Consider the following 13,626-nt stretch of genomic DNA (forward strand, 5'->3'; position numbering starts at 1 on the left):
TCTTGCTCTAAGAGAATCCCAGTGTCAGAAACCTCTGTCTTTACATGTACTTCTCTAGGGAGCTGGCTCTGGCTGTGGGAAATTGCTATGGAATCAGAAGCTGCTGACTACATTTGGAGCCCCGGTACTCAGTGATGTACTCCCAGATAACTGCCCAAGCGATGAAACAAACTTATGAATTTAACAAATACCAAAGGAGAGTAGGCTGATTTCTTTTAGAAAGTTGGTCTAATCATCCAATACCAATCAAACATCCAAAACCAGCAGGGAGCTGTCCTACCCTAGAAACTGGAGAAGCAACCGGTGGTGAAGATCACCGTACCCTGAAAAAGTCTCTGACCTCAGAATTTTGTGACCCCTCCCACCCCTGCAAAGTTGGATACACAACCTGTGCATTAGGCCAACACTGGCCCACACAGAGATGAGTACTGGAAGCACAGAAAGCCCAGATGGCCGGCACTGTGAATGAGCCCTCATCCAAGTACTGCATAGTGACACACCACTGTTCTTACTCAAAACTTTAAGTGTAGGCATCAGCAGGGGCTTTAGCGGAGCCTCACTTTTAAACAACTCCCTCCATAGTCTTCTGCTTGGGCATCTGCACTCAGCTTAGGGACTGCAGTAGGACCCTCTAACATCACACTTCCCTGACACGCCACTGTCACGTCAAGTTGTTTTCTGACCTGCCTCCCAACATCCACAACAGCATCATGATGCTGGTATGCTCTCCCCCAAGTAGGACATTTTAGTATCAGTATCAACTCATCTATTTGCTCCAATCATTGTCATCTTCATAATTCATGAGTTCTTCTACTTTCATGGACTGCCAAATCCTGGGTATCTGACTGTGGCTCCTATTCTTTGATGTTGGTATGGTGGAAGAATACAACCTGAGCCAAAAATGAATCTAGGACTTAGATGTTTCCAAGCAGGGCAGGAAGGCCAGTGGGAATGATCCTATTTTCATTAGGGACCGGGAGTCTCCTAGGAAGTAAATCATTCTGAGGAAACAGAACATCACGATACATGAGCTCAGCCCAATAACAGTGCCCCTAAAAGCAAAGAAGAGGGGAGGTTTTGAGATGGTATGTTTTCCATCATTCAGATTATTCTCTGGTCCAGGACCAACACAGAAAGAAGATCCCTACATAGAAAGAAACAACTGTAAGCAAAATGACTGAAAGAGCTGTTTTTGCACCAAATTGTTAGGGGCTCAAGACAGCACTTGTTTGAAACCAATAAAATTGGGAAAGAAATTATCTTTATGTCATTGAATTGGCTTCAACATCTCTCACATTTGATGTGTGCTATCTACCAGACATCAGGAGGAGTCAGCCCAGGGGTGATGCCAGCTCTGTAACCAGGAGCAGCAGTGTCAGAGACAACAGCGACATCAGTATCGAGTTGCCTTCTTGGGGCTGTTGGGCTCTGGAGTTCCAGCAGTGGATCATTACAGGGAGCCCAGACAGTAAAGGAGGAGACCGAAAAAATGTCATAGTAGCTGAGAGTGCTGACCCATGGAAATACAAGATTTCTAGAAATAATTCTGTGGGGGTAGATTTTATAGGGAACTGAAGGTTCACTGGTAATTGGCTCAGGAGCCAGGAAAATACTACTCCTCCTCTTGTGGTTTTCACTTTTACTCCATGCTGGCTGGGTCTGGGAAACAAGCTTATGCCAGTTTTGAAAGTCTAAAAATTCAAATCCGTCTACAATTTGCCAACACTGATAACCAAATGCTGTGCATTCGTCAGAAACTAGAGAAACAATTCCACTATGAGATCCCACTGCAGCGATATGACTGGATCCCTTAGGGTGCAATGGCAGGGTGCTTACACCAACCATACTCCTTCACCCACAACAACCTCTCATCAAGCACAGCCTTCATTCCAGCTCTTTCCCTGCATTTCCAGGATCATTCATGTCCCACTAGACACTAGAACCTGGGAGAATAAACCTTTGTTTAGAAGAGCCTCCAGCTTGACAAGAATCGTACATGGAGTATGTCTACAGGTGCTAGGTCCCTCAGAGGTTCCTCCTCCAGGGAGATGCACACCAACAGTCCATTCCAGAGGAGTGAGAGCTACTTCTTAGTTCCCTTCAAAATCATGGAGGCTGTTAGCCACATGGTCTTTGACTTTAGCTCTAGTACCTTGTGTGCATCCAGGCAGTATTCCGTGGAAAGATCCACCCTTCATCTTTTATCTGCTTCTCCCTCTGCCTTATTCCTCTTATTTTCCTCACTGCCATGCATCTTGAAAGAAATTTATAATCTTTGTCTTTACTTCTTCACATCCCATGAACTCTCCCCGACTTTATCCTTCAACTTATTACACACAGCCTTCTATAACCACATCTTCTCTTATCAAGTCATTGTCAAATTTAGAGGGCTTTCTTCAGTCTTAAATCAACTTGGCCTTTTTCTCTCTTGAGTTCGATGCTTTTAACTATTACCATATTTTAAAACTTCCCCCCATTTGGTTTCCATGCTGTCATACTTTCTCGTTTCTCCTCTACCTCTACCATTCCTTCTCAGTCTCTTTTGCTCTCTCCTCTGCTACTCCCCACCCCCCTTAAAGGTTTCTATTCTCCAGAGTTCCTGACATGGCCCTAGCCTCTCAACTACTTCCATGACTTTAAGAAAAACAAAACAAACTCCAATATGCTTTAAAATCTTGTCTCTACCTCCAACTCAAATGTTTCCTCTGCATTCTATTTCCCTTATTTACAAATTTCAGTTTCCAAGCTGTGAAAATCCAAGAACATACATAAAAGAGCCTAAAAATACTGAGAGAAACATGGTGCTCTAAGAGATGACAGGCTTAACAAGACCCAGCAGAGGAAGAGGATTTAAAATCATATTCCTTATGGAAACAAAGGGGCGTATGCTGAGTCCATTGCTTTTCAGTGGGCCCATAGGATTTGAGCCCCACCTCCATCCCCATTTAACCACTGTGTTCATTGTAAGAACAAATTACAATGTCTAAGGATTATTACACAGAACGTATCAAGGCGTATGAAGTAATAAATATAACATTTAATACTTTGTAGAGTCCGTAGTCATTCACGGGGGTTATTATTGTTCTAGGATCTCCATCCTGAGGTTTTAAGTTAGCCTTTGCATTTTGACACTTTCCGGTTTTCTGCTTTCAACAAGTTGTGTTACTGTGAATAATTACTACAAGTTCCTTACCTTTTTCCATTTAATTTCATGATTGGTATTGAGTAATATTCTTTGTATCCTGAATCTTCTGCAAACGTATTAGCAGCACAATCCCGTATTTTTTCTAAATTGTTCTAAAATACAAGTTATGTTACTAAAAGAAAAATCTTTAAACAAATCTAAACAATTGTTAACTTATTTTAGATGAAATTTTATACCTGTAAAGGACAAATTTTTAATAAAAAATCCCAAGTGACCCTGGTAATAACTGAATATATCCAATCCCTAATTTGGATTAGAGAGGAAAATTTTTTAAAAAGAATATAATATGGAGAAGGTAGAAAAACAATGACAATTGAAATGTATTATGTTTTCCAGATGAATTTTGTTCTCAAACTCTAGAGGATCTCTGTTCTAATACTAATCTTTGAGAAAAATGGAAGAATATGTAGCTAATGTTCAGGGATTTCTACTGTATTCTTCGGTTAACTATTCTAGGGCAAATGTGGTCCGTTAGAAGTCTGTAAATTCTACAAGGATAGTTGTGCCTAGCTTATTTATCATTTTATCTCTAACATCTAACACAAGACTTTAGATATACTTGCACTTAATTCATATATGTTATGTAATGTTTGAAGAAATTAGTGAGTTGTGAAGATAATCATTTGGAGAGCTGCCTAGTGCCTGTACCAACAGAGAATCTTTCTGGTTGGAGAATAGGATAAAAGAGTTGTGAAATGACAAACCATTTCAGGAACAATAATAATTTAAACCTTAAAATCTTCCAAAGCATTCTCAATTGAAGGAGTGCTGATATCAAATTCAATTCCTCCATGAACATGAAAATATTGATCCTCTTTGTAGTGAAAATTCTGGCATTTAAAATCTCGTCCATAAATGAATGGAGGCAATTCTCGCTCTGTCTTGACCTTGTCGTCTCCAAAAATGAAAACAAATTTTTGTTTAAAAATTGAATAACAGCATATAGGCAATCATATTTTTGAGGTCTAAATTCTCTTTCTCATAAAGTGAAAAAATTCTATGTGAAATGGAAATCTTGGCAATTACAGTCTATTTATTCATGCTCTTAATGTATATTTTATATATTAAAATATATTTATATCATACATTTTGGTCTTTTTTTGTAGTTTCATTGTACAGACGTTTCAAAAGAATAATCAAAACATTATTTTACTTATTGATTACTATATATGAGCTCAAGACTAATATTTTGCCCCCAATTATCAGAAAAGATTTGAAACTCTGTGCTGTGGAGAATCTTTAGTTAAATAAACAAAAGTTACCTGAGCTAGTTAAGGAAAAGAGAGATACTATAAAGAAAATGATGGGTATCTCTCACGTGACAAAAATAATCAGCCCATTTTTCTGGAAAGTAATGAAGCTACACATATAAAATTTACTTTGAAAAATAATTTTCTAAAATCCTGGCAAGGATTAGCTTTATTCAATATTTTGACTTGTTAGCAGAATATAGTTTCATCAATATAAGGTATATAATGTATTTTGAGAAATGCAAAATGTCTAGAAAAGTACAAAGAAAAATATAACACCTTAATCTCACCACCTGGAAATTAATTATTAATATTTAGTCGTATCTGTTTCCAATAATTTAAATAATAAGACATTACAGATATAGCTAACATCCTCTTTAAGCATATTAGTTCCATACACATGACATTCTTCCCACCCCCATCCTGGACAAGCTGTCATGAGTCCATTTTTAAATAGTTTACAGATATGGATTATAATCTTCACTATCATAATTCTCATGATACAAATTTTCATTAAGTGACTTGCAAAATTTCTACTGAAAATTTGCCATCTGAATAGAAAGCCCACTATAATAAGCCTACAAGTTTGAGCACCAGTGAAAATACACAAATTGTGTGCTAATCTGGGTGGGAAGAATAGTCTGCTCTGCATTCCTGTCAAATTCCATGTAAACATGGTCCTATTTTAGCTCTCTATTCTCTAACATTTGTCTATTTCTTTGTTTTAATACCAATATATTACTAAAGTTTTTAATATGTTTTCATCTTTTTTTCAGAAATGTAAGAGCATTCATGATCTTTTACTGCTCCACATTAATCCCAGAATCAATTTCTAAACTTTCATGAAAAACACAATAGGGATGTTGAGTAGAAGTGCACTGAACTTATAATTTGAATGAGATATAATATAGTGTTGTCCCATCGTGAACATAGCATATTCCCCTATTTTCTCAGAACTCATTTTAAGTCTTTCAACAGTCCTTATAATTGATATAAATATATACCATGTACTGTGTGAATATACCAAGTATTTTTAATTACTTTGGAGACATTACATTTTGCTTTTTGTTTTTAACAAGGGACAGCTTGGTTACATGCTTGGACCCATATACTAGAAACAAAATTGAATTTACATATAAGTTCAATATATAGCTACATTTTATATATAATTTTTGGTGATACTCTTACCTGAAAAAGGCTGAAGCAGACTACTTAAATATGGAACTTTCATCTTCTTTTTTAAACTCAGTAGAAATGGAATCAGAAAACATATTAATTTTAGGTATCCTATCCCTTTCCTGATTTCTTTTTTCTTCTCAAAGTGTTTTTGAATAATCTTTTTTTGAAGATATAACCTTTGCTGTAATCTCTGGTAGGTACAAATGTCAAGATAATCCTGATTATATCTTACAGCATTAGTAAGCCAATAGGCTGTTTCAAATATAAAAACATTTTCACACTGTTGAACTTGTGTGGTACTGAATGTCAACTTTAGTAGAATATTTTCAGCATATTTCATAAATACAGCTTTTTCTTCAGGGCTATTGGGATTATATGTTGGATCTGCATTCATGTCTTCATCATAGATGCCATCAAAATCTGGATCCTTTGTAATATCTATCAAACCTTCACAGTAAAAAAGAAAGATTTTAGATTGTGAAAATTTCTTACTTGGTCTCTGGATAAACAGAGTAGACTGAAGACAGGGTTTCATCTTGAAATTCTACCGAAATGACAGCAAAGGGATAATGAAATGCCAGTAAAATTGTCAAAGAATAAAAGCAGATAGATACGTGGTAACTAAGCAGAGTAAAGAAAGATGGAAGCTTGCGGAATTAAAAAGAATTGATTTTCATTCTCTTTGGAGAAATACAACATCATGGAAACATAATAACTTAAGTCCCATCTTTAATCAAAGAAAATATGGAAGAACAACAAGAAATGTGATCTTCCTTTAAGCAGAGAATCAGCTTCTTACTTGGGCATAAAGTATATTTGCTTTTTCAGGTCCTATATCACATATTTCTTCTTTTTGATGATAACAGAAGCTAAACATATACAATAAATAACTTTCCTACCAACTAATCATGATGAAACAAGAATTGAAACTTGATTTTACTCTATATTATGAATGACAATTTTTATATTACATTTTCTTCCCATTTATGATGAAATTAAATTGTTTCTTGTTGTCAAATTGTCTTTTTTAAGATATTTACAACCTTAATCAAAGCTTGAGAAAAACGGCTTAGAACCGTAAAATAAGACTTCATAGAAAATGTGGAGTTTGTAACATATGTGCCTTAAAGTGTAAATAATTCATCAATGTGCCTCCTCCCCTTTCTTTTTCCTTTTTTTATTCCTCAAATCTACATATTAAAAAAGCCAGAATACTCTTGGATTTTTAAGATGGTCACTATGATTCATCTCCCTTTTGCAAAAGAGTTAGTAAGATAAATTATTGAGATTAAAAAGAAATTAAGCGTTTCTGACAGTTAAAATAGATCTAAACACAAGCTAGAGCACTGTTGATTCCTCTAAAACTTTGTGGCTTGAGTGGATGGGAGCCAAAATGCAGCAAGTCAATTCTCACCCCAGAAGGGCAGAAAGGCTGAAAAACTAGAAGGGAATGGGGAGCTCCACAGACCATTCCCCTCCTCTGGCGCCAGACTCATTGCCCCCTTCAAGCAGGATATAGGAGGAAACAGACCAATCAAAGAGAAGAGACCTACAAATACGGCATTTGGGGAAAGTCTCCCCAGTGAAACAGCAAGGTTTCCTCCTAATCACTCTACAGTGTGGTGTACTAGTCAGCAAGCGGGCTCCTGCCTCACCCCTCAACCAGGATGGAACAAACAGCAAGGATCACCAGACTGGTGAGGAAGGCCTCTCAGGTGAAAGACCGACACTGGCAGGAGGAGGGAGGCGGAGTAGGGACGGAGGAAGGATGGAGAATGGGAGGATGGATTTTGAAGAGCAGTAAAGTGCCTAGAGAAAATAATCGATCAGCTCAGATGGGAGTACGAGGGTGAAAGTGTGGAGAGAGACATCTCTAAGGAGAAAATGGAACTGCTGCACCACCTGATATTTCACTTCACTGAGAGGAGCTCGATATTTCTGTTCAAAAGTTTGGGGCTGAATTGACACGTACAATGGAAAACCAAGCGAATTTCTTAAAGAATGCACAATTGTTCATGTCACAAAAAAATTAGAAGTTATTAATGAAAGGAAATGTGATCATAGCATGTTATGCAAATCAGCTGGGAAGATATGTACAAAGTCATTATGAAGTAAAAAAACGAGAGGACTTAACTAAAAATTGGATATAACTAAATTTGCAAGGCGGGGGGGTGGGGGGGAAGGGGAGAAATACAAGATTCCGTCGTTTTAACCTCTATGCTAATTTCTTTTAATATTCTCTCCTGCCCTGGTTTTGCTCCTAATTCCAGATTCTTTCTCCATGCCTAATACATATCTTTACTTGAATGTCCTAGAGGCACTCCCGAACAAAATCCACCTTTCCTCTCCCCCAAATCTGCTTTTCTTTCATTCCCTATCACAGTTAAAAGCACTATTTATCTATCAGTTCCTCAAACTAAAAACCCGAGAGTTGCCTTCAATTCCTTTTCTCTTACACTCTGTTAACCATCTGTTAATTTCTACATGTATTGAAATTTACTACATGCCAAGCACTGTAGATGTGATGAGAATTTAAAGACAAAAAAGGCATACTTTTGTGTGCTCTCAAGCTCTCAAGCACAGAAAATCTATTAAGGAAGACAGAGATGAAACCAATAATTTCAACACAAAATGGTACAATGTGTACAGAAGACAGGAGGCTGTGTCTGAATCAGGTCTCGAAAAATGAGTAGCAATAACCTGGGGAAGAATGCAGAAGAGTGGGGTGAGACAGAAGGGCATTCCAGATAAAGGACAAGGAATGAGCAGAGGCATAAAAAAAGAACCATTTCAGTTTACCAGCTTTTGGTTTTAAATAAGGTCATCAGATCAAGGGACCTGCCCTAATGAGTATCCCTTCTCAGCAAACTGGATAATATGACTAGATTTTTGGAGTGCTCTATTCTCCACTGCTGTTGCTACCGTTTTTTAAAGGTGGTGTTTGCTGGTGGTTTTATACAGTGCAAAAGGTATTAAACAGGTGAAGCTTAACTTGGCCTCAGTGATTCCCAGCAGTCTTCCCTCCCAAAAAAATAGTTGGCCTCCCGCAGAGTTCCTCGGAAATTCACTGTAGCACAGTGTTTAAGGCAATCACATGGTCAGTTGCAAGGTTTGAACCCAGTCTCGAAGAGAGGAGGTGCTGTTTCCCCAAACGTGAAAGATGAAATAGCAAGTCTCGCCACTGTCTTGCCACCATACAGCGGCAACTGCAAGGACTTAGCTGAGAGCACAGGGTTAGAGCCAAATTTCCATAAGTCATACTCTATATCAGACACATTTTGTTCCCTACCTCACTTCCTCCCAGACAGTATTTTTCACTCTAGCTGTCATTGCATGGACCAGCTCCACACAGATGTAACCTGACTGCACCACGTGGCCCTTACTTTTGCCCTGGGGTTTCTCTGCCACTGCTGTGTTGGACTCCTGACAGAACCCATTCCACCATTCTGACGGATGAACAAATCTAGATGAGGGAGTTAACTCTCATGGAACCTTTGACTAATGAAGGAGAGAAGTCAGGGAAAACATGCTCTCCTCTTCCATACCTCGGGCTGACAATCCTGAAGCGTAGTCTATGTGGCTCCCCAGAGAGTCCCAGCAAAACCGTCCCTAATTATTCATGTGATGAAAGCTCAACAGCATTATCCTTGGATTGATGACTCCTCCTTTTCTATCCACTTTTCCTGTCCCTCACTCCTGTTCCTTGGAGTCATTTCACATAAACTACTCTGACTTAAGCCCTCATTTCAGGCCCTAATTTGGGGGGGAACCTAGGCTAATACACTTTGAAGCCCCACCTTCTAAGAGTCCAGGTCCCTTTCCCGGAATCTGATGCTTAGCCCTGCAGGATTTCATAGTGATGCTCCAGATGTGGTGCATGATGGGGAACCTGTACCTATTCCTGCTGCTGCCTCTGGGAGTTTCCCCCGAAAACTCTGCTCCAGCACACCTCGAGTGTGTGCTGCTTGGTCATTTACAATTGTTTGCACTATACCTTTGTTACAGTGCCTGAAGCATATTGATGCTGCTGGTTCTTCAGCAGACTCCTGAAGTGTGGTGGAGGGAGAAAAAAATCTCTATCCCCATATGATGCTCTTCTTTGATTGTCCGGCAGCCAATATTACAAAGCGCTTTAGTGTAACATACACAGCACTTTCCCCAAGGCACATGGTGGTAGAGTGACTGGCTCTGAAAGGTTTCCAGCCTCATTCATATTCAGCGGAAAAGGGGTTATAGACAGAGAGAGCAGCCAGAAGGCAGTTGCAGTATGTAAGGCTAGAGAAAAGAGTGTTCTGTATCAGGGTGTTGTAGTTGAGATAAAGCAAAGTGGATGATTTTGAGATATTTTAGTGGTAGAATCATAATAGTCAAGACGTGAATTCCCATCCAGAAAAGGAGAATTAAGTCGAAAAATCGTAATAGTCAAGACATGTATTTCCATCCAGAAAAGGAGAATTAAGTTGAAATGTCTGGGACCGATATTTAGTTACGTATCAATACGGCCACATTGTTAAAATATTGAAATCTTCCATATTGTGTGGTAAATTAAATTGCTATAGCCCTGAGCTCTTTGAATGCCTCCCTTCCCTGGGATAGCCTAGAAAGCTCCATGATCCAGCAAAGGGTACATATGCCAAGCAGGAGGTCTCTGAGATCCTGTTCCAGCATTATTGCTGATGTCTGTTCTGATTGGTCAGTGCTCATGCTGTGCTGGTGGTTAATTATTTTGAATGTCACCCCTGAAAATGTAAGCCACGGAAGACAGATAACTTTAGTCTCTGGGTGCTCCCCAACTCCACCTACAGCTTGATTCGAATGTTTCTATGTGTCTCTGATCTCTTCAACCAGGAGCACCACTGTGAGGCACCACTCATAGAGGGTGGCCTCAGATATGATAGACAGCTAGATTCAATAGACCAGATGTTGGGCCACAAAGCTGCTCGATATAACTGATTTTTATCATCAACTAAGTAGGAGCCCTTTGTCCATAGATACAAAACAGGACACGTGCTCCCTCCTGCCCTGGCCATCTTCTTACTATTGATGCTCTCACTGGATGATTCAAAGGCTCTTGTGACTTTAACATATGAATGACTGAATCCTCAATGTGCACCTCTAACCTGGATTACTCTCCTGGAATTTGACTTGTATAAGAGTTTCCACCTAGATATCTGGATCTAAAAAGGGCTCATTGTTTCTTTACCAGTCAATCTGTCAGCTCTGGCTTTTGCTTTGTTTGACACATGCCAGATTGGAATGATGGTTCATTAGTTCCACCTCCTTTCTGATGAGAGTCTCAAAGTAATCTTTGTAAAAAGGGAAGAAAAGCAAACCCAATTTTTGTCAGGACTGTCAAAGCTCTAACGTTAAAACCCACCATCCAATCGTGCTGATCCTTAACCTCCATGGAGCTCAGATCTTCACAAAGCTCCTGGCATCATCTCAATCAAGAAGGGCAAACGGTGTAGCTTATAGACACATCTTGGCCAATGCAAGTAGGCAGAAACATTATCTGGCTTGTGCCATATTCCCTACTGTCTTCCAGTGAGTGGTGAATATAGATTACTAGACAACTTCCAGGATAAAAGAGTTATCAACTACTCTATCATCTTTGACATCAAAATGACACCTTAATTTAGATACATTTTATTTATGTGAGCTCAACTAGTCTTGGAGGTCCTAAACTACCAGAAATGATAGCACTTCTGGTTGAACGCTAACAAATGTTTTCAAGACTTTGACCATGCCATATTCTCTTCAACAATGTATCTGCATGTGCCAAAGTATCAGTACCCTTTAAAAGGAACTACCAGACCGGTCAAGGGAATGCAGAAATTAATGGAACTTACTAGACATTACTGGCAGCATTTTGCATTACTTCACCCTAATCACCCCAAGGACCTGAATAACAAGAAGAGATTTTTCGGTTCCAGCTACAGCTATAATCTTTTAGAAGCCAGTGATCCTCCAATCGTAGGTACTCTGCACCTATCCAGTGACATTTGTTGATTCCACCAACATCATAGACTAATTCTCACCCAGAGGGGTAGAATTTCTGCCTATACTCAATACTCTTGGAGTCTGCTCTCAACAGAAGTTGATTACCTTGCATAGAAATGAGAGCTATTAGCTATCTAAACTGTCTTTGAGACACAGAGATACCATCTCCAAGAGATGGTACTGCTTGCTGGTACACACAAAAGCTACAGAGCCTGAAACACATCTAGAAACCCAACCCATAGCAGGTGAGTCAGGCTGCCTTAGTGTCATCAAGCAAATCTTACTCCCAAGCATTTGAACTTCACAGAAGTCTAGCAACAGATAACAGTAAATAGCAAATGAACACTTCTAACCAAGGTCCTAACCTAACAGGTCCTAACCAAGCTTCAGAAGGTGACATTGAAAAAAATTAATTATTAATTATTGAAAAGATACTTTGTAATTCAGAAAAACCTCTTTCAAGAAACATGGCTAAATACATAAAACTGAGTCACAGATAAATTACTTTTAAATTTTAAAAAAAGGCTTCTAATAAAAATAAAACAAATTAAATTCTCTTACCTGCTGAACTAAACTCTGCAAAAATATCTCTATTTGTTTGAGGCTTCCCATCTGGATCAATGTCCACGATGGTACGCCACAATTCAGAGAATCTAGCTCGTTTTTCTTTGGGCATATATATTCCATGCCATAGTGCTTTCAACATGTAGTCAATATTGATCAGAATTTGCCCAATTCTGGTATCATAATAAGCTGGAGGTAATTGACAAGAAGAACTCTGATCATAATTAGCTTCTAAACTGATTGAAGGAATTTGATTTAAGCAATAAATTCCAACAGCCAATTCCCTTATGATTTGATGGACTTCTCTATAGTCTAAGAGGGCAGTAGGGTCTACAGGAGTCAGTAGGATTGCAGTGGAGAAGGCTACATTATTTATTTGACTCATAATTCCACACGGGATGTCTACTTGAGAGTGGACATCTTCTTTGGCAGACAACCAGCTAACTAGTGCAGTAGTCAGCAACTCTTGTACTTCACTCCGATCATATTTTTCAAAAAAAGCAGAAGCATTTCTCTGTACTGCTAAATTCTCCAGGTAAGTTTCTTCATCTTGAATTTGATCAAATCTAGGTGCTCCTTTTTTGGGCAATCTTAACATTTCTAATTAATTCTAGTGTGTCCTTTTTGAAGTTTCTGCAATGAATAAAAAGGAAAAGCAATAAAATTTACCAGAGTAATGAAGCTGAATTTCTCAAGAAATAAATCTGTACCTTTCATCTTTATCACGTTAATTGTTCCATGGTCAACCACTATATTTTTTCAATTAAAAATTCTTTTTCAATTAAAAATTTAAAAAATTTTTTTCAATTAAAGAAAATTTTTAAATGACATACACTATATTTGTTTCAGGGGTACAACATAATAATTTGATATATGTATATATTTTGAAACGATCACCATAATAAATGTAGTTAACATCATCACCATACAGTTACAGAATTTTTTTTCTTGTGATGAGAACTTTCAAGATTTTATTATCAACTATAGTTGCCATGCTATACATCATATCCCCAAGACTTACTTATTTTATAACTTAAGTTTGTACCTTTTGACCCCCTTCACCCATTTTGCCCACCTCACCCCCTGCCTCTGGCAATCACCAATCTGTTCTTTTATCTATGCTTGGGCTTTTCCTTTTTTTGTGTGGTTTTCCATAACCACTATTTATTGAGCATCTACTATTTGCCCAGTTCTTTATACACAATATTTATTTCATTTAATTGGCCCCTCTGTATAGTGGTTCTCAAAATCTAACCTGTGTTGAAATCACCTGTGGCTTGTTATGACAGATTGCTGGATCCTACCCTAGAGTTTCCAATCCAGTTGGTTGGAGTGGAGCCAGAGAATTTCCGTTTCTGAAAAAGTTAGATGCTGCTCGGCGAGATAGGCGCTGGGAGCCCCACTTTATAGACGCAGAAACGAGACTAG

The 13,626-nt window shown here is 38.4% G+C and overlaps 1 protein-coding gene across 1 annotated transcript in view; it reads right to left on the bottom strand.

Moving 5' to 3' along the window:
- Positions 1–13,626, bottom strand: part of ANKAR (ankyrin and armadillo repeat containing) — an 84,473-nt gene that overhangs the window by 67,869 nt on the left and 2,978 nt on the right. The window contains exons 2-5 of the mRNA XM_060152466.1: positions 12,196–12,831; positions 5,644–6,081; positions 3,937–4,100; positions 3,194–3,297 (exon numbers count right to left, since the gene is read on the bottom strand). Of these exons, the coding sequence (XP_060008449.1) occupies positions 3,194–3,297; positions 3,937–4,100; positions 5,644–6,081; positions 12,196–12,796 (1,307 nt within the window). The 5' untranslated portion in view covers positions 12,797–12,831. The remainder of the gene's footprint in view (positions 1–3,193; positions 3,298–3,936; positions 4,101–5,643; positions 6,082–12,195; positions 12,832–13,626) is intronic.

This window comes from Lagenorhynchus albirostris, chromosome 6 (assembly GCF_949774975.1).
Source record: "Lagenorhynchus albirostris chromosome 6, mLagAlb1.1, whole genome shotgun sequence".
NCBI lineage: Eukaryota > Metazoa > Chordata > Mammalia > Artiodactyla > Delphinidae > Lagenorhynchus > Lagenorhynchus albirostris.